Here is a 22,369-nt window from a genome sequence, read left to right as displayed (position 1 = left end):
CGGAGGGCCAGGCCCCTGGGGCCGAGCAGCCCGGGCAGAGGCAGGCTGCCGGCTGAGGGCAGAGCTGATGCCGTCTGTCCAGGCACGTCACAGGCTGTGCCCGCGGTGGGATGGGTGAAGCCTACACCCCCTGCCCCCACCATTCTGCTTCAAAATGCGATAGATCTTCAATACCGAACAAATGGCGTCACTTTTCCCTGTTGGATGGAACAGGTGACGTGTAGGACCCAGAGCAGGGACTCTTGTAGCCAAAACTAAACGCGGTGTCGCTCTGTCCGTCCTCTGGGCCACAGGGGCCCTCCAGGTGGGCTCTGGTCCCATCCCCTGTGGTCTCTCCATTCCGGGGGAGCCCTGCCTCTTTGGTCAGCCCGCGCTCACATGGTCAGGATCTGATGATAACTGAGGAAGAACAGAAGGATGGTGGGGGGCAGCGGCGGGGAGGGGGGAGGACACGAGAGGACACAACACGCAGTCTCTCCATGGCCTTCTCTGCAGTGTTGAGACCACGGGTCACTCCTTTTTTCTTAAAAGCTTTCCTTCCTCATCTTCATGGCCCCTCCCACCGCACCCCTGCCTTCTTCCTCATTGGCTAGTCCTCCTTCACCCCCTCCCCTCTGCCCGCCGTAAGTGTGGGTGATCCTGGAAGGTAGTCTCGAGTGCTAACCTCTTCAAGAACACGCACTAATATATGTAAATATAGCCTCACATGGCAATTTCATCCCAGGGATCTCTGCTGCGCTCTAACTATCTGACCCTGGACAAGGGCTCACAGCAAAGCTGACATGTGAACCCAGCGGTAGACATTGTTCCAAGCATACCTACGAGGTATGTACCGTTATGACCCCGTTTAACAGAGGGAGAAACCGAGGCACACAGAGGTGCTGTCACTTGCGCAATGTCAGCATGAGGTGACTCTGGGGTCTGAACCAAGGCAGTCGCCTGCCTCTGAGCCAGGGGACACACAGCACATCCAGAAACAAAGCCCCCCCCCCCAAAAAAAAAAAAAACCACCACTGAGAGCCTGGCCCCCACTCCGACCACAGAGCTCGACAGGGCAGAGAGGGGGTGTGGGCTGTCTCAGGGGACACGGGGACTCGGCTCTGTGGGGTGGGGCCATGGTGCTCCTCTCCATAGGAGCCCTGGCCTCTGGTTGCTGAGCCGAAGAACTTTTGGACCCAGTTGACCATAGCCAGGGGGTATGGAGTCGGGGAAGGCAAAGCGAAGGGGCAGGGAGGGGCGTGGGCAAGCTGTCGTTACCATGGTTAGCAGGGAGGGAGAGCAGCCGAAGGGAACAGCACAGGGAACTCTGACCTGGGGGACAGGCTCTGGGAAAGCAAAAATGCCGGAGCTTTGAAATATGCTCATGAGTTAGGGAGAGAAGGCGTCACAAGGGCAAAACCCATCGCGGAGGAAAACAGGGTGAAACAGAAAATGTGGAAACAATGAAAGCTGGAGATCGCTGAGTTTATAAGAAATCCATCCGCGATGCTCAGTGGGAACTGCAGCTTTGGCTTTGGGGACAGGAGAACTGTATGCACGGGTAACATGTAAATACCGTTTATAACTTGAAAAATCTGGAAGGCTCAGAGGAGATAAACTTGCCGAGGGTGCCCTGACAAGTATGAAGGAAGAAGTTTGCTGCTGAGCGGGGAGGGCGCTGGGTGTGGAACCTGAAAACAAGGGTGGAGAGCCAGCTCTGCAGGGGTAGAGGGGAGGGGAGGATGGAGGGGAGGCGGGGACAAGCCCCTGGTCCTCTCCTTTGCCTCTGAGTCCTCAGCCAGGAAAGTGGCAGTAACTGCCCTTCCACACGATGGAGCTGAGGGGCTGCGTCCACAACAAAGTACCACAGTCTGAGCGGCCTAACACAGCGGAAACCTAGTCTCTCATAGTCTTAGAGGCCAGGAGTTCGAACTCGAGGAGTCAGCGGGGCCACACTCTCTCCCCGGGCTCCAGAGGGGAAGCCTTCCTTCCCTCTTACAGCCCGTGGTCGCCCCCGAGGTCCTTAGCCCGTGGCTGCAGCCCTCCAGCAATCTCTGCTCTGTCTTCACATGGCCATCTGCCCTGTGTCTCCGTGTGCCTCTTCTCTTCTTATAAGGACACTGGTCATGGGATTTACACGAAACCCAGGGTGATCTTATCTCGAGACTGTTTACCAATTACATCTGCAAAGGCCTTATTTCCCAATAAGAGCACATTTTGAGATCCCGGTGGACAGGAATGAGTGGGGTTACTACTCAGTCTACCACAGGATCTAAATGCAACAGAGCAACAGCACTGAATCTATTTAAAAATATTTTCTGCTTCCTTCTTCTTCTAGTCCCTAAAAGGCCACTCTCCTTAGAGTGCCTCCTCATACACCTCTAATGGCTGCCATTGCCCCAGCCATAAAATCCAGTCTCCCAGGCTAGCAATGCAGGCTCTGGCCACTTTCCCTGGCTCTGCTGCTGTGTTCCCACCCGCCCTGCAACCTCCATCTCATGTTTCCAGACAACTGACGCCCTTTTAATTTTTATGACGCATTTGAAATGTTTTCAAGATGCTTTCTCAAAGGCCCTGAAGGGAAATTTTTCCTTCTTGGAACACCTTTGGCAGATACTGTTTCTCCTTTCCCTGGATGGTTAATCGCCCTTCAGACTCCCTTGGAGTAAGGTGTTACTTATCTCCTGTCTTGTTATTGGATGTGAATTCAGGCCTTTTCTTCTGTATCAATGAGACCTCAAGGAATGGGAGTGTCTTTTTCTAGAATTTCGTTCTGGGTCTGGCTCCACCCAGGTCCTCAGTGACTGTCCATCAGTTAATTACTTCCCCTGGCACCCACTCTGTGCCTGCTGGAATTTCTCCTTTCCCCCACTCATGGCTGCCTCTCCTGGTCACCTGGACTTAAAGCAGCGATTTTCAACCTTGTTCATCTCACGCTACACATAAACTAATTAGTAACATTTTGCAGCACACCAAAAATACATTCTTTGCCAATCTGACAAAACAAAAAAAAAAAGGTATCATTTTGATTTATTCACATCAGATAGTTATTGCTGTGTTGGCTGTTGTCTTTTTCATTTTTTAATTTGACAATCTAAGGGAAAAAGCTGTCAGTGCCCCTGACTAAATTAGTCAGATATCGCATATTTGAAAAATTCTGTGGCACACCGGCTGAACGTCGCTGATCTCAAGAGCTGCCTTCCTCCTCTGAGCTCCTGGAGCGTCTGGCATGTACCGCCCAGATCCGGTCCCCCATACGTTTGTTTCCCTGGTGGTTCTGCATTCACAGAGATGCACGAAGTGCTTGCTGCGGCTCTGTGCTGGGCCCCACCCAGGCTCCAGTCTGCAAGGCTGGCTCAGTCTCCCGTTGGAGGGCAAGCAAACCTTCTCCTCCTGCTTCCGTTTCTCCGAACAGTTCCCTAGCCGTTCTTCAAGGATTGCACATGCTCAGTGTGATGGTTCTACACCAACCGCTTTCGCTAGTTCTGGAACAATGCCCAAGGAGGGACTAGCAGGGCTGTGAGCTTCAGTAAGGTGCTCACAGCCCTCCGAGCGGCAGCACAAGAGGACCAAGCGCTGGGCTCTGTACTGAGCCCAGATGGAGGGAGGGCCTGGCTGTGAAAAGTGGCTTCCCGGCACCCTCTGCTCCTGCCCCGGAGAGAGTGCAGACAGCTGGGCTGCCCTCAGCATGCACCACCACGGTGATGGCGCCGTCCCACCAGGGCCTCTGACAAGCCCCCTGAGAAGTCTCTCGGGGACCAGAAGAAAGCTGTTGTTCCAACCAGGACTTTCTGAGAGCACAGACAGGGTCATAAATTTGGGACAAATGGACCCTTCTTTGCAGAGCTGACTCAGAGCGCACAAAGCATTCCTCCCTCCAACGCGGCTGGAAGGCCTACTGGCCTTCCCTCCCCCCCGCCCCGCACTGGCCAGAATGCAGGCTCCGTAGCCCTCCCTTGTGTCAAGGGGGCCATGGGGTGGGCGAATGACAGGCAGCATCGCTCCCAGGTGCCTCCTGACGTGAGTCTCTGAGATGCCCTGGGCAGGGACCGCACTGCCAGGGGGCCTTGGGGGCAGGGCGTCACTCACCAGCATTGCTCTGCTGCTTCGTGTTTTTGATGTAGGCAGAGAACTTGGAGAAGATGTCGATGCCCGCTGTGTTGGACTCCCGGTGTTTTGCAGCCAGTCTGGGGTACCTGGAATGAAACAGGCGGGGTTCTCGGGTCAGCGAGAACGTGGAGCCCTCTGGTGGGAGATTCTGTCCCCATCACGAGCTGCACTCCTGTTTCTAGCTGTATCTACACATCTCTCAGCGAGGGTGGGCACCTCAGCCCTAGTTCACCTGCAGAGAAGAACAGAGGCCAGTGAGCTGTCTGGAAGGACAAAATCTGGAGGCAGGGACCCGGAACACCCTTCAGAGGGCCCAGGATGTGTCCTCCTCCTGGACCACCAGTAATAATGCACCAACGCAGGGCCCTAACCAAATTTCTGAACAAGCTTGCCTCTGTATCAGGCAAGGTCCCTAACGTTTCCCCAATGCATATTAAAATAACCATCCAGCCTGACCAGGCAGTGGTGCAGTGGATAGAGCATCGGACTGGGATGTAGAGGACCCAGGTTTGAGACCCTGAGGTCGCCAGCTTGAGCACGGACTCATCTGGTTGGAGCAAGGCTCACCAGCTTGAGCCCAAGGTTGCTGGCTCGAGCCAGGGGTCACTCAGTCTGCTGTAGCCCCCCGGTCAAGGCACATATGAGAAATCAATCAATGAACAACTAAGAAGCTGCAATGAAGAATTGATGTTTCTCATCTCTCTCCCTTCCTGTCTGACTGTCCCCCTCTCTGACTCTCTCTCTGCCACAAAAAAAATGAAAATAAATAAATAAAATAAAATAACATAACCATCCCCTGCCAGGCCCATGGTTACATCCTGGCCGCCAGGAGCGCATTCTGGGAGCAAGGAGATGTTAGGCAACTCGGCAGTGAGGTTTCAAACCCACTTCTCAAAAGGCAGGCTACCCAGGGCCCTCTTCTGAACTATCCTTTGCTCAGTCTTCATTTGTGCGCAGTAATAAGCTAAGGACCAGGCTCCATCAGCAGGATGAGTGTTTTCAATTGTTTGATTTCCAAGAGTGGATACAGATTTGCAATGACCTAGCCCCTGTCTCCTGCCCGTTCTTTCATTTTGAAGCCAGAAGAATATAAAAGATAAAAGGGGATAAGACTGTTCACCTTAAGACAGAGTGAGGTATATACTTGCTTGTGTGGGAATCCATGGCTTTGACCCCACTTCGCACCATCAAAATGAGCAACTCTGATTGAAAAACAACGATTTCACAAGCACTTTACGTGGAGGGCCAGGCCGGGGAGAGAGCAGACGTCAGACAAGGGCTTGGTTATCGTGATTACTGATCACGTGAGCCTTCGTGATGTCTGGGTGAGTCGCTGTCAGCTGTCAGCTGTTTGGTTGCCTTTATTTAAAAAGCAAAATAGGCTTTTTGTTTTGTTGTTTTATTTAATGTTTTAAATAATTTGAACCAAAAAGCCTTTAAAAATTACTTGTTGTTCTTTCTTTCATTTTTTTTCTTTTCTTTATTTTTTTTTTCTCCTCCACTAGCCCGTTAGCTAGCACTGTCCACTCACGGGTCAGGTGCGGTAGATGTTTATTTTCAGATAGTGCCACTGGACAAGTCCTCGGAAGGTCACTGGGTCCAGCCCCTGCCCTCGGGCAGATACAGAAAGCATGACCACCCTCGTTCGTCACAGGGAGCGCGAATGGAGACCAGCGAGGTTAAGTGACTGTTTGAGGGCCCGGGGACAGTAGGTGGTGGGCGCCCCATGAGAAGCCAACTTCCGCCACCAGGGCAGAGTTTCTCGGCCCACCCCGCACACCGCTTCTCTGAGGGCACCAAGGCTCACGTGTCCCGAGTGCCTACTGAGTGCCAGACACTCCACTCACCCCTTCACACCCATTCATCATTCATTCCTCACGGTTCTCGTCATATCTCAGGTGAGAAAACTGAGGCAGAAAGAAGTTAAGCAATTTCTCTATGCTCACATGGCCAGGTGGCAGAGCCAGGACTTCAGCTCAGGCAGTTTCCCTTTGGAAAGCCCAGCCCTTAAGTTCCCTCTCCCGGGCCTCTAGCTCGGACTGTGCTGTTTTACCCTCCAAGTCCCCAAACCCTTTCTGGAGCTTGGCAGAGCACTGTAGCTGAACTCTCTCCACTCACCAGGAGGGGGCGCTCTGCACAAGTTCTGCACACGTCTGTCTTCCCCAGTGTCCCAGAATGATCAGATTCATCTGCTCTGATTTTGGGGGCACAGAGCATTTTCTGCACAATGCCAGGTAATCAGCCATGAATGGGAATTTAGGATAACCTTTTCCTGTTTTGGCCTTCTCACAGGGAAACCTGGTCTGTTCTTAAAATTGATTGCTTTACATTATTAATACAATGCCCAATGTTTTGTTTTGTTTTGTTTTGTTTTTTGATAAGGTAATAATGCAAAGAAAAAAGGACCCAGAAAATGCATTTTTGTTTGGGTTTGTTAGTTGCTGTTTTTTTAATCCTATCATTTCATCGCACTTCCAATAATCTGATCATTTCTTCATGATCAGTGTGGGCCCAACATGGGCCGGTCGTACCAGCCCCAAGATGGAGGACAAAGTGCTGTAAGCACTGGGACCCACTGAGACTTTGCTGTGTAGCGTAATGTCCCATCGGGAATGTGTCCTTAGGGGAAGTGCGTCTTCAAATATTAATCTCACAGATTTCAGTAACGAGATTTAGGGAGGTCACTGTACAGGATATTAAGTACATTTATTGCAGCTCCATAGTTGCCTATCTTTTTAAATATGCAATGAATGAGCTCTAGAGTCCATTCTCTTTCTCTCAAAGGCTAGAAAATAGCATTTCATTTATAGAAACATCTTTGAAATGAGGCCACAGTGTGGTCCGGTGACAGTCAAGGAAAGGATGAAGTTCTCTAACTCAGAGGTTAGCAATCTGTGCTAGTGGCCAAATCCAGCCCCACATCGGTCTGTGTACCTCCTGGGGGCTAAGATAGTGTTTATACCTTTACATGATTCAAACAAAATCAAAAGAGGGATATTATCTTGTGATGTGTGAAAATAATAAGAAATTCAAATTTCAGTACTCATAAATAAAGCTTTATTGGAACACAGCCATGTCCACTCATTTACATATTGTCTGTGGCTGCTTTCGCTTTATAAGCGTGGACTTGTGACAGAGACTGTGTGGCCCGCAGAGCCAAACATACTTACTCTCTGGCTCTTTACAGGAAAGTTCTCTGACCTCTGCTCTAACCATTGCAATTTCTCTCCACTCTGTTTTTAAGGTATCTTGTTGCAATTGCATTCATACACTTAAGCTTCATTCTGGGAAGCAACAAATAGTTGGTATATGTATAATTGCAGAGGGAAGAGCCCTGACTGGCTAGAGTCCCAGCTGACATCTGACTGACTAACCCATGACCACCACACCACTGAGCACGAGGCCCCAGTGTAATTAACCCGACATGCAGTAAGCACCTGCCAGCGGCCAGGCCTTGACCCGGATGTTGAGGCTGCACTGGGAGAAAAAAAGGTCAGTCTTCCTGTCCTCAGGGAGTGACCTTTGCTGATTTCAGGGGCTCCCCTGGCAGGTTGGGCATTGACCCGCCTTCTTCTAACGAGCTGAAAAGTGGAGCAGACTTCCCCTCTGTCCCTTCTCCATCGTTCCTGCTTCCCCATCTCACCAAACCCTCACCTGAAAACAGCCACTGCTCCCGACCCTCCCGACCCTTGGCTGTGTGCTCGCCTCGTCCCGTCTCTGCTACCTGAGCAGATGACCCTTGGAGGTGGAGGGCATCTGGCTCATTCACTAAAAGACATGCAGTGGGATCTGTGGTTTTCGGTGAGCCACCGGCTGTCCTTACAGTGGCACCGGGGAGGCAGTCACAAAAGAGGCACTGAGCTCTTTTCCTGACTCTTCCAGCTGCCGTGGAACGAGCTCCTCCTCTCTGTCAATCACCAGCTGTAGACATGGTCTACACTAGCCTCTCTGTCAGTCACCAGCTGAGCAGCACCATGGTCGACACTAGCCTCTCTGTCAGTCACCAGCTGAGCAGCACCATGGTCTACACTAGCCTCTTAGTCAGTCACCAGCTGTAGACATGGTCTACACTAGCCTCTCTGTCAATCACCAGCTGTAGACATGGTCTACACTAGCCTCTCTGTCAGTCACCAGCTGTAGACATGGTCTACACTAGCCTCTCTGTCAGTCACCAGCTGTAGACATGGTCTACACTAGTCCCTCTGTCAGTCACCAGCTGTAGACATGGTCTACACTAGCCTCTCTCTCAGTAGCCAGCTGAGCAGCACCATGGTCTACACTAGTCCCTCTGTCAGTCACCAGCTGTAGACATGGTCTACACTAGCCTCTCTCTCAGTCACCAGCTGAGCAGCACCATGGTCTACACTAGCCTCTCTGTCAGTCGCCAGCTGTAGACATGGTCTACACTAGCCTCTCTGTCAGTCACCAGCTGTAGACATGGTCTACACTAGCCTCTCTCTCAGTCGCCAGCTGAGCAGCACCATGGTCGACACTAGCCTCTCTGTCAGTCACCAGCTGTAGACATGGTCTACACTAGCCTCTCTCTCAGTCACCAGCTGTAGACATGGTCTACACTAGCCTCTCTCTCAGTCGCCAGCTGAGCAGCACCATGGTCTACACTAGCCTCTCTGTCAGTCGCCAGCTGAGCAGCACCATGGTCTACACTAGCCTCTCTGTCAGTCACCAGCTGTAGACATGGTCTACACTAGCCTCTCTGTCAGTCACCAGCTGTAGACATGGTCTACACTAGCCTCTCTGTCAGTCACAAGCTGTAGACATGGTCTACACTAGCCTCTCTGTCAGTTGCCAGCTGTAGACATGGTCTACACTAGCCTCTCTGTCAGTCACCAGCTGAGCAGCACCATGGTCTACACTAGCCTCTCTGTCAGTCGCCAGCTGAGCAGCACCATGGTCTACATTAGCCTCTCTGTCAGTCGCCAGCTGTGCAGCACCATGGTCTACATTAGCCTCTCTGTCAGTCACCAGCTGTAGACATGGTCTACACTAGCCTCTCTGTCAGTTGCCAGCTGTAGACATGGTCTACACTAGCCTCTCTGTCAGTCACCAGCTGAGCAGCACCATGGTCTACACTAGCCTCTCTGTCAGTCGCCAGCTGAGCAGCACCATGGTCTACACTAGCCTCTCTGTCAGTCGCCAGCTGAGCAGCACCATGGTCTACATTAGCCTCTCTGTCAGTCACCAGCTGTAGACATGGTCTACACTAGCCTCTCTGTCAGTTGCCAGCTGTAGACATGGTCTACACTAGCCTCTCTGTCAGTCACCAGCTGAGCAGCACCATGGTCTACACTAGCCTCTCTGTCAGTCGCCAGCTGAGCAGCACCATGGTCTACACTAGCCTCTCTGTCAGTCGCCAGCTGAGCAGCACCATGGTCTACATTAGCCTCTCTGTCAGTCACCAGCTGTAGACATGGTCTACACTAGCCTCTCTCTCAGTCGCCAGCTGAGCAGCACCATGGTCTACACTAGCCTCTCTGTCAGTCACCAGCTGTAGACATGGTCTACACTAGCCTCTCTGTCAGTCACCAGCTGTAGACATGGTCTACACTAGCCTCTCTGTCAGTCACCAGCTGAGCAGCACCATGGTCTACACTAGCCTCTCTGTCAGTCACCAGCTGAGCAGCACCATGGTCTACACTAGCCTCTCTGTCAGTCGCCAGCTGAGCAGCACCATGGTCTACACTAGCCTCTCTGTCAGTCACCAGCTGAGCAGCACCATGGTCTACACTAGCCTCTCTGTCAGTCGCCAGCTGTAGACATGGTCTACACTAGCCTCTCTGTCAGTCACCAGCTGTAGACATGGTCTACACTAGTCCCTCTGTCAGTCACCAGCTGTAGACATGGTCTACACTAGCCTCTCTCTCAGTCACCAGCTGAGCAGCACCATGGTCTACACTAGTCCCTCTGTCAGTCACCAGCTGTAGACATGGTCTACACTAGCCTCTCTCTCAGTCGCCAGCTGAGCAGCACCATGGTCTACACTAGCCTCTCTGTCAGTCGCCAGCTGAGCAGCACCATGGTCTACACTAGCCTCTCTGTCAGTCACCAGCTGTAGACATGGTCTACACTAGCCTCTCTGTCAGTCACCAGCTGTAGACATGGTCTACACTAGCCTCTCTGTCAGTCACAAGCTGTAGACATGGTCTACACTAGCCTCTCTGTCAGTTGCCAGCTGTAGACATGGTCTACACTAGCCTCTCTGTCAGTCGCCAGCTGAGCAGCACCATGGTCTACACTAGCCTGTCTGTCAGTCGCCAGCTGAGCAGCACCATGGTCTACATTAGCCTCTCTGTCAGTCACCAGCTGTAGACATGGTCTACACTAGCCTCTCTCTCAGTCGCCAGCTGAGCAGCACCATGGTCTACACTAGCCTCTCTGTCAGTCACCAGCTGTAGACATGGTCTACACTAGCCTCTCTGTCAGTCACCAGCTGTAGACATGGTCTACACTAGCCTCTCTGTCAGTCACAAGCTGTAGACATGGTCTACACTAGCCTCTCTGTCAGTTGCCAGCTGTAGACATGGTCTACACTAGCCTCTCTGTCAGTCGCCAGCTGAGCAGCACCATGGTCTACACTAGCCTGTCTGTCAGTCGCCAGCTGAGCAGCACCATGGTCTACATTAGCCTCTCTGTCAGTCACCAGCTGTAGACATGGTCTACACTAGCCTCTCTCTCAGTCGCCAGCTGAGCAGCACCATGGTCTACACTAGCCTCTCTGTCAGTCACCAGCTGTAGACATGGTCTACACTAGCCTCTCTCTCAGTCACCAGCTGTAGACATGGTCTACACTAGCCTCTCTGTCAGTCACCAGCTGAGCAGCACCATGGTCTACACTAGCCTCTCTCTCAGTCGCCAGCTGAGCAGCACCATGGTCTACACTAGCCTCTCTGTCAGTCGCCAGCTGAGCAGCACCATGGTCTACACTAGCCTCTCTGTCAGTCACCAGCTGTAGACATGGTCTACACTAGCCTCTCTGTCAGTCACCAGCTGTAGACATGGTCTACACTAGCCTCTCTGTCAGTCACCAGCTGTAGACATGGTCTACACTAGCCTCTCTGTCAGTCACCAGCTGTAGACATGGTCTACACTAGCCTCTCTGTCAGTCGCCAGCTGAGCAGCACCATGGTCTACACTAGCCTCTCTGTCAGTCACCAGCTGTAGACATGGTCTACACTAGCCTCTCTGTCAGTCGCCAGCTGAGCAGCACCATGGTCTACACTAGCCTCTCTGTCAGTCACCAGCTGTAGACATGGTCTACACTAGCCTCTCTGTCAGTCGCCAGCTGTAGACATGGTCTACACTAGCCTCTCTGTCAGTCACCAGCTGTAGACATGGTCTACACTAGCCTCTCTGTCAGTTGCCAGCTGAGCAGCACCATGGTCTACACTAGCCTCTCTGTCAGTCACCAGCTGTAGACATGGTCTACACTAGCCTCTCTCTCAGTCTCCAGCTGAGCAGCACCATGGTCTACACTAGCCTCTCTGTCAGTCGCCAGCTGTAGACATGGTCTACACTAGCCTCTCTGTCAGTCACCAGCTGTAGACATGGTCTACACTAGCCTCTCTGTCAGTCGCCAGCTGAGCAGCACCATGGTCTACACTAGCCTCTCTGTCAGTCACCAGCTGTAGACATGGTCTACACTAGCCTCTCTGTCAGTCACCAGCTGTAGACATGGTCTACACTAGCCTCTCTCTCAGTCACCAGCTGAGCAGCACCATGGTCTACACTAGCCTCTCTGTCAGTCGCCAGCTGAGCAGCACCATGGTCTACACTAGTCCCTCGGGATCAGTGTTATGGTCGTTATGCTATAGTTGTGAGAATTCAATATTAGAAAAGCTTTAAGCAATTAGAGACCACTGATGCTCAAGAAGCATTCGTTTGCCTCTCTGCATTTCTCAGCGTCTCCCTCTTGGGTTGGGCTCCGGAGACTGGGTTCTCACCAGCAGGAGGGCAGGGGGAGTGACGCAAGCTCGCAGCCCTGGCCCTTCCGCTCTCTGCGTGACCTTGCCTCTCGCTCTCTCCTGCCGAGGAGCCTGGAGGAGGTGCGTTCTAAGAACTAGAGGTGGAACAGGGCCGCACTATAGACACAGTACTTAAATTATTTAATTTAATTCTCACGTCTAGCCTGACCAGGCGATAGCACAGTGGATAGAAAATCGGACTGGGACGCGGAGGACCCAGGTTCAAAACCCCGAGGTCGCCAGCTTGAGCGCGGGCTCATCTGGTTTGAGCAAGGCTCACCAGCTTAAGCCCAAATCGCTGGCTTGAGCAAGGGGTTACTCGTCTGCTGTAGCCCCCCTGGTCAAGGCACATATGAGAAAGCAATCAATAAACAACTAAGGAGCCGCAACAAAGAATTGATGCTTCTCATCTCTCCCTTCCTGTCTGTCTGTCCCTATCTGTCCCTCTCTCTGACTCTCTCTGTCTCTGTCATAAATAAATAAATAAATAAATAAATAAATAAATAAATAAATTCTCATGTCCATAGAATGATGACCACAATATTGATGTTGCGTGAATGAGAAATAAGTCCATGTGCTGTTAAACTACTGAGATTTTTGTGGTTAACTGGCTACAGCAACACCACCTGGGGGACAGCTTCAAACTCGTTTTTCTGACATCAAAGCCCACACCCACTGCCGCCATGCCCTCTGTCACTGGGACTGCGGCTGCCTCTCCACCTCCCAGAGGGCTAGAAGGGTGTTCCTGCGAGAGATCTGGAATAACTTCTTAACATAATGAACTCAAAGTATCTTCCAATTCTGGCACTGTCGTAGAGTCTGTGAATCCTCAGGAATCGCTCGCCAGTTGACTGACTAAATAACAAGCCGTGTAGCTAGACGCTATCAGCTTACCTACCCCCCACTGAGTTTTATCACGCATCTGTGCATGAGGGTTATTTTAAACAACCACCAGCCCTGGAAAAGCATTCTGAAAAACTCACAGGATCAGAGAACTTTTGCTGGAAAGCACCTCAGAGGCCAGGCAGTTTCAGCCCCTTGTTTTCTGAGAAGCCGGGGAGGGTTGGAGCGGGAGAAAAGCTTGCCCAGGTCATAGAACAAACACTGCAGGAAGGTGGCCGGAGTCGGGTGTTCTGACTCTGGGTCCCGAGCCCTGGTGACTCCGGCCACTCCACAGAGGTCAGGGGTAAAGAACAGCACGGCCCAGCGCCCACCCCGGCGTTTCCCAGGTGGGGGCTGACTGGGTCAGGCCAAGGAGAGGGGCGGGAGTCAGTCTCATGAAAAACTCTTTTGACTTCCTGGATTCCTTATTTTGATACCAAATGCTTTGTGAGACCAAATGTGATTTTAAAAATAAAATGTTGGAGTGTTTGTATGTGCTTTTTTTTTTTTCCTTTAAACAACAAGGTTAAGGAGAAAAGGCTCCCACAATTTCTTGGCTCTCTGGCAGCTCTGACGAACAGCAGAGTGATGAGAAACACATGGCTGACCCGTGATGCGGGAACAGTTATGGGGGTTGTGCTGCTCCCCAGAGAGCCCGAGGGTCAGGCAGAGCTTCTCCGGGGGCCTCGGGACGCAGGCCGCCCACCCTGCCCTCGCCCGTCAGTGTGCAGCCAGCAGAGGCTGGTGTCTAGCTGTGGGCAGAATAGTGCGTCTCCTCTGGGGGACTGTGGTGCTGACTTGGTGACATTTACCAGGGGGTGGTTGTGGCACCTGCCCCAGTCTGACCTGCACCAAGGCAGCTAAGGGACACTGCTGAGGGCTCTGAAATGGTGGGCTGTGTCATCACCAGGTTCCCTCCCCACCTTGGTGGCCTTCTGAAATTGTGCATTTTAACAGTTCCAGGGTTCTGCGACTCGGGTCTGGTGGATTGCGGGTCACTGCAGTGGAAGGAACGCACTTAGGGAAACCTCCTACACTCAACTGCAGTCCAGGAGGGACCCAGACCAGAGCAAGCAGATGCAGGACAGATAAACTGCACAGACGGTGCAGGCGGAGAAGGGAGCACCCGGGTCCAACCTCGCTTAGTTCCGTTGGGATGATGGCAACGTCAGAATTTGATGCAATAATAATCAATCTGATGACGGCCCTCCTCTGGAACACTGTACTGCACACGTGGAGCATACAATTCCAGGGCTCTCGTGGGCCCCTTGGTCCCACGGTGAATGTACTGGAGACCCCCGACTTAGAGTGACAGCTGGGAAAGGCATGGCTGGATGGGGCAGAGGAGACTGGCCAGGGTGGGTGCGGGGAATCTGAGAGTAGAAAAGGCCCTGGGGTCACCTGTCTTACAGGAGGCTAACTGAGGCTGGGAGCAATGAACGGTCTGGTTCAAGGGGTCACAGCACATCACCGGCAGAACCAGGAGTGGACCCCTGGGCTCAGGGCTCAGCCCAGCCCCTGCATGTCTCTATCCATCCACCTGGAAAGGGACCCGGTGGGACACTGTGCTCCTCATTGCTTCAATTTTCCATTCCCCCTACCAAACCAGGGCCAACCATGAGGGCAAGTCGCGAGGGAGAGGGATGAAGGCTGAGCCCCCCACTTCCCCGGGGTGGGGGCCCTTGCAGCACGCTGCTGTCCTGTTCAGAGATGCCAGTGGCTGAGCTGGGTGCTATGGGTGGAGCTGCCAGCTAATTCACTTTTAGAAGTCTGCTTCCAATAGCTCGATCCCCACTCTTAGCATGCAAGTTAATCGTCCTGATGTGGGTAACAAAGAATACTTTTAGAAAGAACGTATACCTGTTCAAGTCTTAATCCAAGCACGACTGGGAATTTTAACAATGAGTTGCTAGCTGTATGACCTTAGGCAAGTTACTCAACCTCTCTGTGCCTCAGTTTCCCCAACTGTAAAATGAGGATACTCTCTTATATCGCCTGTGGCACACAAAGTGAGGGCAACATAAGTGTTGATAAATAAATAAAACCTTAAATAAGTGCAAGATAGTGGCTTTTAGTAAAGTCTCTCTTACGCTACCTACTTCGTATGTCCTGAATCCTTCCTAGCCGTCCGCCCCAGTTCATTGACACCGCCTCAGCTCCACCCTCCGGTCTGTCACGCCCAGACTGTCACCAGTCGGTTCCTCCCAACTGACTTCTCCACCTCCAACTCTGCCATCCTCGGCCCACCTCATCTCCCCCACCCCACCCCATCCTGAATGTTAAGCCTGAAACTGACTCTCCAGCTTGTTGTCTTAGAAATTTTCCATGTACCCAGCCTACAGGGTAAAGTTCGAACTCTGTACACAGTATTATTTTTCTAATAAAAAACCCACTTTGTGATTGTTTTAATCCCCAGTTACAGTTCAGTATAAGGAACACGCTAGTTTCCAGCTACCTTTAGAATTCCTCTGCCTTTTCTTCGCTCTTATTTCCCATCAGGAGCAGCTGGTGTGCCTGACGGGAACCTGCAGCCCTCTGGTCCCTCCCTCCCCTGTGCTCATGTGCAGAAGAGATGCTGCTTTCAGTCAGTCTTTTCCTGTTTCATTATGAGCTCAGACCAGACCTGCTCCGATTTACGACTCTTACTTATATGGTGGCGTGGTTAATAGTCATGGGTTACCTCTCTCCTGGCTTATTTTCATTTGACTAACCTTTCGGCTCTCGTTCTGAAACGAGGGAGACTTAGCCCTCCCTTGGGGGGTCTTCCAGGCAAAGGGAACTGGAGAGAGGACCCTCTCTAGAGGGCTGGAGGGTTAACCTTCCTGCTGTTCCTAAAGTCACTCAGCTCAGGAGGGAGTGATCTGCTCCATTCTACAGGGACACCTGCTCCTGGGGTTAGACTTTGTGGGGCAGTTTTGAGATCAACAGTCCTTTGGGGGTGAGGAGGGGCATCCCAGACTCTCTTTTTGAAAAGAGGGTCCTATGCTCTGAATCACTGAGGCTCCTTTGGAAATCCGCCTCCTTGAAATTAACACTGTGATTTTTTTTTTTTTTTTCAGTTCCAACATGGACCCCTCCCTGTTGTCAGCTCCGGAAATAAACAGCTCATTACTTTTCAGGGGTCAGAGTCTCCTCCAGGAACTCCTCGATCTTATTGACGTCCGTCTTCACATCCCCGTTGAAGGTCAGGAAGGGCGGGTGGGTGCCGGGGGCCAGGTTGTGCAGGTCGGCTGGCTTTCTGTAGAGAGAGCAAGATTCAGGTGGGGGCTGGCACCAGGGCACCCCACATTCAGGGAAACCGGGAACTTATTGTAAATGAGACTCCCCGTACTGTCTAACGTGCCTGTCAGCAAAGACAGACCGGCGTGTAAGATGGTGTAAGCGGGGATGGGACGTGGACACAGGAAGTCCGGGAGAGAGAAGCAAGTCAAGAGGAAGGAGCTGAGTACTATTTAAAAAGAGAAAGAAAATGACAGGCGACTATCTAAATTAGTGCCAAACTTTCAATACCCAGGACAGAGGTTAGACTTTGCTTTCAAAAGTTCCATCACCTGTTAGCTTAACAAAAATGCACTATCCAGAGTTCCAAACAGTATATATTCATTAGTTCAATGATCGCCCTTTTATACTAAGAAATACCTTCTGTGTTGTTAAGGGTATATTCAACAGGAAGTTGAGTGACCCTGTGCTTGACGGGGGGGTGGGAGTGGGGGGGCTTGTTCATGCCCATCAATCATGCCCATCAATGTGCTTCTGGGCTTCCCCAGCGGGTGGGATTGCAAGGGTAGGGATGGGGCAAAGTCAGGGGAAGAAGAGTTGGCCAGTGCAGGGAAAGGGGGAAGGTTCGGGTCGCACTGAGAAAAGAGTAGGAAGAGGAGAAGAAAAGACGGAGACGTCTATGATCAGAGCTGGAAGACGGGATTCACCCTAAATGCTCTCTGTGAGATGTGACACTTCTAGTGGGAGTCCCGAGTAGGAAGCATTAGATGGAGGAAGCAAGAAAAAGTAAACAACGGGAGAAGAGGCATCTGTAATGAAACACATTCCTGCCATAATCAGTTCGGGAGGAGAAGAGAAGAATGAAGAATTCCAATTACAGGGCTACTCCCATCTCATCCCTAAACACACACGCCGCCCAGCTGCCTTCTGGGACACTTGGAACTCTTTAGATAATTGAGAACGAAAGTATTTTTAAAATCTAATTGACTTAGTCCTTTTGTTTGCTTTGTGTGTGTCCCTCACTTCAGACAATGAAAGGACATTCTTTACCTCCTCCTCTTGATTTTTTTTTTTTTTTTTTTTTGAGCTGACACAAGGCAGTAGTTCTCAGCTGGGAGGGGACATCTATACTGATTTTATTTCTTAGCAATTACCTCTCTGTGGCTTAAAGATACAGAGATACAGAGCTTTTTTTTTTCTTTTCTTTTTCTGTGACTCGAGAGAACAATGGCCTGTGGCATCCTTGGGAAGTACTGTCACATGGTGGTCCTCATTCTTTGTTGGCCCTCTTCAGTATTTATGGTTGAAATTGAATACTTAGCATTTAAATAAATATTGCCAAATTGAATTTATGGATTATGTAACGTGTGCCAGTCCTCTTTCCCTGTCCGATCGCCAGCGCCATGAGGTCAGGGTGATGCTAGGAAAAGCCCACCTGTGCGGAGCTCTGGCCCTGAGCCAGGCCCAGCACTGCGAGAAGTGCCTCCCATGGCCTGCTAGCCAACTCCTCACACTGGGCCTGTAAACAGGGCTCTCTCTTGTACAGAGGAGGAAACTGAGGCTCAAAAAAGTCAGGTAACTTGTTCAAGGTCACTTGGCCAATAAATGGCCAAGGATAAGAAGTTTGTTTTCTTAGAAATTGCTAAACTTTATTATATATCATACATTTAAAAAATTCCTCAACTCTATTATATATACACATCTATCTTTCTTTCTTTCTTTCTCTTTATTTTCTTCTCCTTCTCCTTCTCCTTCTCCTTCTCATTCTCATTCTCCTTCTCCTCCTCCTTCTTCTTCTCCCTCTCCCTCTCTCTCTTCTTCTTCTTCTTCTTCTTCTTCTTCTTCTTCTTCTTCTTCTTCTTCTCCTTCTCCTTCTCCTTCTTATTCTTCTTCTTCTTCCTCTTCTCCTTCTCCTTATTCTTCTGTAGTAAGAAAGCTTCCTATCTATAAAACAGGAGTTGTGATATCTGGCTGTCCTGCCACAAAGGGCGTCGGCAGGATCAGATGCGATAACACACGAAGGAACACCGTAAGCATCTGAGGAATGCCGGGTGGCCCCTCTCCCATTCTGAGCTTCAAGTAACATACAAGTCCACGTTTACAGATGACAATCCAGACACCTCCTCTTCTCCATTGAAGGGAACTGTTCTTTCAAACTGTATGAAAGTCTACTCTCTTTAGTTGTCACAGATAATAACTTCAGAGCAGATGCGTGTTCACTGATTGGACGGGTATTAGCTGGGGTTCTGAATAAATCGGCTGTTATGTCAGATACAAGAAAACTTAGACATGATCCCAGACTTTTCTGGAGAGATTTAAGGTCTCGTTGAAAGGACAAAAAACCTTCAAAACTGATGTGTTGTGAAGAGAGCATGGGGTTTGAACCAAGAAGCCGAGGTCTTTGGAAGCAGTCCCTCCAACTCTAGGTGGGTACCTTGGAAGGTCATTTAAATGCGCCCATCTCAGTGTCCTTGTATAAAGTGAAGACGTAAGGCCCTCAAAGTTCATCTGTCAGGTGACTTTTACAGAAAAGCACTCCCCAGTTGTAAAGTGTTGGGACTGTGGGTGCCCTATATTGGTGAGATGCTAAATGATGATGTTGGGCAACAGGGACAGTAGGTGCTGGGGGATGTGGAGGCAGCTGGAGCACAGACGTGCCTGAGTGTGGAGCGGTGTGAGGGACGTCTTCCCAGGGGAGGGGCTGGAGCCGCACGGGCCCTGGACAGTCTGTCCATTCAGGAAGGGAAGACGGCCTCTGAGACAGAGGAAGCATCCCAGCCCAGGGCTGGAGGCCAGCGAGGACGAGGGCGGCAGGAGGAGGTCCCATCTGACAGAGGCTGGTGAGAGTGTTGGGAGAGAATGTGGGGAGGAACCAAGGGTAGACTGAGACAGAGGAAGGCCGCGGATGACTCAGGCCAGAGGCACGGCACTGCGGAGTGTCAGGTGTTCTGAGCAGGGAGCCACGTGCTGAGAGGGTCAATCAATCATCTACGACAACACAAAGGATGGGAGACAGAGAGAAGAAACCCGGAAGGAGGAAGACCAGCTTGGGGAACAAACAAACAATCCAGCTGGAAGCCGGGGGCCTGTCCCTAGTGGGGGCTGCGAGCATGACCTAGGGAGCCCGAGGTCAGGGACAGCACGGGGGGGGGGGGTACACCCTGGGCCTGTCCCTAGTGGGGACTGCGAGCATGATCTAGGGAGCCCGAGGTCAGGGACAGCACAGGGGGGGGAAGGGGGCACACCCTGGGCTTGTCCCTAGTGGGGACTGCGAGCATGATCTAGGGAGCCTGAGGTCAGGGACAGCACGGAGGAAGGGGGTACACCCTGGGCCTGTCCCTAGTGGGGGCTGCGAGCATGACCTAGGGAGCCCGAGGTCAGGGACAGCACGGAGGAAGGGGGTACACCCTGGGCCTGTCCCTAGTGGGGGCTGCGAGCATAACCTAGGGAGCCCGAGGTCAGGGACAGCACGGGATGGGGGTACACCCTGGGCTTGTCCCTAGTGGGGACTGCGAGCATGACCTAGGGAGCCTGAGGTCAGGGACAGCACGGGCGGGGGGGAACACCCTGGGCCTGTCCCTAGTGGGGGCTGCGAGCATGACCTAGGGAGCCCAGAGGTCAGGGACAGCACGGGGGAAGGGGGTACACCCTGGGCCTGTCCCTAGTGGGGGCTGCAAGCATGACCTAGGGAGCCCGAGGTCAGGGACAGCACGGGGGTGGCAAGGGGGTACACCCTGGGCTTGTCCCTAGTGGGGGCTGCGAGCATGACCTAGGGAGCCCGAGGTCAGGGACAGCACGGGGGGAGGGGGGCACACCCTGGGCTTGTCCCTAGTGGGGGCTGCGAGCATGACCTAGGGAGCCCGAGGTCAGGGACAGCACGGGGGAAGGGGGTACACCCTGGGCTTGTCCCTAGTGGGGGCTGCGAGCATGACCTAGGGAGCCCGAGGTCAGGGACAGCACGGGGGAAGGGGGTACACCCTGGGCCTGTCCCTAGTGGGGGCTGCGAGCATGACCTAGGGAGCCCGAGGTCAGGGACAGCACAGGGGAAGGGGGGCACACCCTGGGCCTGCAGCTGATTGACAGGGGAGGTGGCAGGAGAAGGCAGCTGGGAACATTCCGGTCCGGAAAACGGGAGAGCAAAGGAACCCTGGAGGGGAGCCCAACCCAAAGGGAAAGTGACAGACAGACTTTCTACGTAAAGATTTTGAAGTGGTCACAGAAGATGCGAGCGGACACATCTAGAAGACAGCGGGGTTCTGGGTATAGGATAATTTACTCAAAGGTGATGGAGAGAAGATGCTAAGCTCACCAGGGAAGACAAGGGAGGCAGATGAGGAACACTCAGGAGGTGGGACATTCCACACTGACAGGGCAGGTGGTAGAGAGGAAACAAAAAACAAGACTGAAAAGAGTGTGGGTTAATACAAAACAATGTTGAATAAACTGTAACTGAAAAAAAAATACAGCGAAATAAAGCATGTGGCTCCTGATAGTGAACCACGCCTGGCATTTTCACCAGGCATTAAAAGTGCACTTTGAAAAAGGAACTCTAGCAACTTTGCATCCTGCGGGTAAGCCAGAGCTCTCACGCTGAGGAATTCTCAAGGTGGGAACAGGGCAGGGGAAACAGTCTGGATCCCACCTCCCTGGAAACCCAGACCCCGAGGTCCTGCCAGGATCTTGCAGCAGGAGCCCAGCACTGTGGAACGGCTAGCTCCGGGATTCTAATATGTCTGTGCCCGTCCGTCTCTGCTAGACTCTCAACTGCATACCCAGTGCCCATGGCCTCCTGGGTCCTTGCTAACTGAACTTGGCTAATCCAGGCGGCGAAGCAGTCAGCCTTTTGCAGCCTCTCTCGTAACGAGGGACCTGGCCCAGGTGTGAGCAGGAGGCTGCCAGAGGCCATGGGAAGGCTTCTCCCTCCCTCAGGGAAGGTGCTCTGTTCCCGCCGGTAAACATATTCCTCATTAATAGAGCATCTGTTACCTTTTGAGATCCACAGTGGTGACATTGAACACGACTCCTTTCAGCCAGAGGATCATAAAGAGACGCTGGGAGAAGGGACAGTTGCCAATACTTTCCCCGTCGATTCCAGCCTAGAAAAAAAGAGAACCAGAGTCTGGAGTAAGCACGTGCACATTAGCAAGAAGGAACAGAGGATTGTCACACCCAGACAGTGGCCTGAGGAGAACGGACTGAAGCCTCGTCCCAGCCTAACCTCACATGGCAGTAGCCCTGTATCATTCATCCTTGTCTCCCTAATGTCTGTGCAGGGCACCGCCGGTGCAGGGTCAGGACCCAGTCAACAGTGCTGAACAGAATGCAAGTTTCCAGCATGGTGATCGTGTAGGGTCATAAGTTTCTGAAACCACAGAACCTTAGCATATCAGGGAAAAAGAGAATTCAATGTCACACAGTCTCACACCAGTGATAGGATACCACCAACTGCTACATTCCAAATACTCATCCAGTCTGTGCTTGAATATCTCCACCAACCGGCAGATTTATCTTCTGCAAAGCAGTCTATTCTGCGGATAGTTTTAACCATTAGAAATGCTTTTCTTTGGCTCTACTTAGCCAACATTGGCTCCTCTGTAGTTTACCCTCTTCGACCCTCTGGTCTTTGCTGCATGAGGATGCCGTGAGGACAAAGACCTCAGCCTTTGACCCAATCTCCCTATATCTCACTAGTCAGCACACTCAACACTTTAATCAATGCACTTAGTTCTGACGAGCACTTGACCTTCAGTGTCAATACATCATTCATTTTAAATGATCCTTTTACTGAACAAATACCTATGGACTATTGATTATGTGCAAGGCACTGGAGAAAATTGCACAGGGGATTCAAAACTGCATTTACTCCAGGGGCTGTGGTCCTGTGTGGGGTGAGCCAGGGATGGGCAGGAACACGGGTCGGCCGAGAGCCGGCAGCACAACGAGGCACCCAGAGCTCGCCGCTTCTCCCCGCATTCCCCTTCTCAGCACCCTCCTCAAAACAGCAGTGTTTCAGCTTTGTTTTTTTTAACGCCTGAAAGGCAAGTGTATCCTTACTTCTGAGTGGGCTGCAGAGACATGGATTCTACAAGAATCCACTCCCAGCAAACAGATGAACGAACGGAAAGACTGGAGAACTGATCTCTACAGAACGTATCTCCACAGAGGGCTGCGCTGTCCCCAGACCTGCTGCTTAGAAGGAG

The 22,369-nt window shown here is 51.9% G+C and overlaps 1 protein-coding gene across 2 annotated transcripts in view; it reads right to left on the bottom strand.

Moving 5' to 3' along the window:
* CLIC5 (chloride intracellular channel 5) overlaps positions 1 to 22,369 on the bottom strand; it is a 173,701-nt gene that overhangs the window by 35,577 nt on the left and 115,755 nt on the right. For both annotated transcript variants that reach the window (XM_066359285.1, XM_066359286.1), the window contains exons 2-4: positions 21,156 to 21,265; positions 16,063 to 16,188; positions 4,069 to 4,175 (exon numbers count right to left, since the gene is read on the bottom strand). In XM_066359285.1, the coding sequence (XP_066215382.1) occupies positions 4,069 to 4,175; positions 16,063 to 16,188; positions 21,156 to 21,265 (343 nt within the window). The remainder of the gene's footprint in view (positions 1 to 4,068; positions 4,176 to 16,062; positions 16,189 to 21,155; positions 21,266 to 22,369) is intronic.

This window comes from Saccopteryx leptura, chromosome 1, assembly GCF_036850995.1.
Source record: "Saccopteryx leptura isolate mSacLep1 chromosome 1, mSacLep1_pri_phased_curated, whole genome shotgun sequence".
NCBI classification, from domain to species: domain Eukaryota; kingdom Metazoa; phylum Chordata; class Mammalia; order Chiroptera; family Emballonuridae; genus Saccopteryx; species Saccopteryx leptura.
The sequence above is the reverse complement of the archived record's forward strand: the minus strand, read 5'-3'. Positions and strand labels throughout refer to the sequence as shown.